Source organism: Marmota flaviventris, chromosome 2 (genome assembly GCF_047511675.1).
Source record: "Marmota flaviventris isolate mMarFla1 chromosome 2, mMarFla1.hap1, whole genome shotgun sequence".
Taxonomy (NCBI): domain Eukaryota; kingdom Metazoa; phylum Chordata; class Mammalia; order Rodentia; family Sciuridae; genus Marmota; species Marmota flaviventris.
Genome location: NC_092499.1, coordinates 80,179,724 through 80,182,024, shown reverse-complemented (window position 1 = coordinate 80,182,024; position 2,301 = coordinate 80,179,724). Strand labels below are relative to the sequence as shown.

Here is a 2,301-nt window from a genome sequence, read left to right as displayed (position 1 = left end):
ATCACATTCCAGCATCCTTTTGAATCCCCTGCCCCCTCCCACCCCTCTGTCCTATCTAGAATTCCTCTATTTCTCCCATACTCCCCCTCCCTACACCACTATGAGTCAGCTTCCTTATATCAGAGAAAACATTCTGCATTTTTTTTGGGGGGGGGATTGGCTAACTTCACTTAGCATTATCTTCTGCAACTCCATCCATTTACCTGCAAATGCCACGATTTTGTTCTCTTTTATTGCTGAGTGAAATTCCATTGTATATATATGCCACACTTTTTTTTAAAATCCATTCGTCCACTGAAGGGCATCTAGGTTGGCTCCACAGTTTAGCTATTGTGAATTGTGCTGCTATAAACATTGATGTGGCTGTGTCCCTGTAGAATGCTGTTTTTAAGACGTTTGGGTATAGACCGAGAAGAGGGATAGCTGGATCAAATGGTGATTCCATTCCCAGAGAAGAAAAGATATTTAGAGAGGAATATTGTAATTCTTAAATATGTCTCAAAGCAAAAACACTGAAATAGAGTATGGTTTCAAACCTGTCACAACACTAACTTTAGCATGGAGAGTGATATTCTGATGAGTGTCTAGCATGTTACATTTAGTGTATCTCTTTGGGGTAAAAAAAAATTAGCTACTGAATTCCTAATCTGTATCATGGGTCAGATGATCTCCCATTTAACATCTAGCTAAGGTTATTAGTTTTTTTTTGTTTTGAAATCCTCACAGTAAAACCATGTGTTCTTTGGAGGTGGAGTGACAAGATCACACCAGTATGGCTGGACATTTTTCATACAGAAATCTTTTCTCTATTTTGGTAACCAGTGAAGAACAATACATGTAGCATGAGTTTGGAAACAAGGATAGGACCTATATTACATTTCTATGTGTTCACATAATTCTGAAACTGTATCTATACTGCCTTTTAGAAACTGAGTTATATATGAATTTTCTGAGATAATATTATTTCTTAAGCAAGGCTAACCCCTCATTGTAAAAAGTAATATTTAAGATACAAGGGGCTTTATTAATAGTTCCCTAAACAAAATTATTGAATTCTCCAGAAAATGTTCTCCACCATGTCTGATTAGGTAGGTTGTGAAGGAACTCAGTTAGCTATGATGTTTTATGAGCAATATTTCAGTCCCAAAGACTTTTCTGAGGGCAGATTTCATTTCCTTGTTCCTCAGGCTATAAATTAGAGGATTACAGAGGGGTGTTATCACAGAATAAAATAAGGTAATGATTTTTTGCACTTCCACTGGGTGTCTGGATCCAGGGCTAACATACATTACCATAATAGAGCCAAAAAACAGGACCACCACAGCTAGATGAGAAGCACAAGTAGAGAAAGCCTTGCGTTTGCTCGCTGCTGAGGGCATCCTGACCACAGCTAGAATCACCAGAGCATAAGAACAAAGAATGAAGAGAAAAGTGCCAATCATGAAGAAAGCATTGAAGGCAGAGTAAATGAACTGGGTGGTGGAGTCTTCAGAACAGGACAGCATCATCAGTGGGACAGGATCACACATAAAATGGTTGATGATATTTGGACCACAATAGGGTAACTGTGAAATGAGAACAACTGGGGTTATGAAGAGGATGAACCCACATGACCATCCAAAGATGATGAGGCCAGTGCACAGCTGTCTGGTCATGATGCGTGGGTAATGCAGAGGACGACAGATGGCAAGGTACCTGTCAAAGGCCATGAAGCAAAGGAAGAAGCCCTCATCACAACCAAAGGAGAAGAAGTAGAATTGTGCAAAACAACTCACAAAAGAGATGGACTTGCTTGTGGAGAGGAAGTTGGCCAACATGTTGGGGACGGTGGAGGTGACATAGCATATTTCCAGGAGAGAGAAATTGCCCAGAAGGGTGTACATGGGGATGTGAAGGCGCTGGTCTCCCCTCACAGCACAGGCAATGGCTGCGTTCCCCATCAGGGTCAGAGTGTAGGTCATGGAGAAGAGCCCAAAGTAGAGGAACTGCATTTCTGGGCTGGAGGGAAAGCCCATGAGGATGAAGTGGGTAACAGAGAGTGTGTATTCTTGGTTGGACCCGTTCATTGGTGTAGAAGTCACTGAGATGACAAAGGTTATTGTCATTTAATGTTGGATTTTGTTTTTTCCTGGAAAAACCAAATTACTTTATTATTATTAGAACTACTATCATTATTTTTATTGCACTGGTACATTATAATTATATATACATAAAATAGGGTTCATTATGCCATATTAATATATGCCCATAATATAATCTGATCACTCTCATTCTCCAGTACATTCCCTTCCCCTGATTTCT

General features: G+C 39.9%; 1 protein-coding gene across 1 annotated transcript; it reads right to left on the bottom strand.

The window, feature by feature from the left end:
* Positions 1–1,109: 1,109 nt before the first annotated feature.
* LOC114087893 (olfactory receptor 11G2-like) lies at positions 1,110–2,066 on the bottom strand. Its single transcript, XM_027929403.2, has one exon. The coding sequence runs from the start codon at positions 2,064–2,066 to the stop codon at positions 1,110–1,112; it is 957 nt and encodes a 318-aa protein (XP_027785204.2).
* Positions 2,067–2,301: the final 235 nt, after the last annotated feature.

Bases quoted from the DNA above. Each gene is read 5' to 3' on its own strand.
- LOC114087893 (XM_027929403.2), bottom strand. From the start codon at position 2,066: ATGAACGGGTCCAACCAAGAATACACACTCTCTGTTACCCACTTCATC.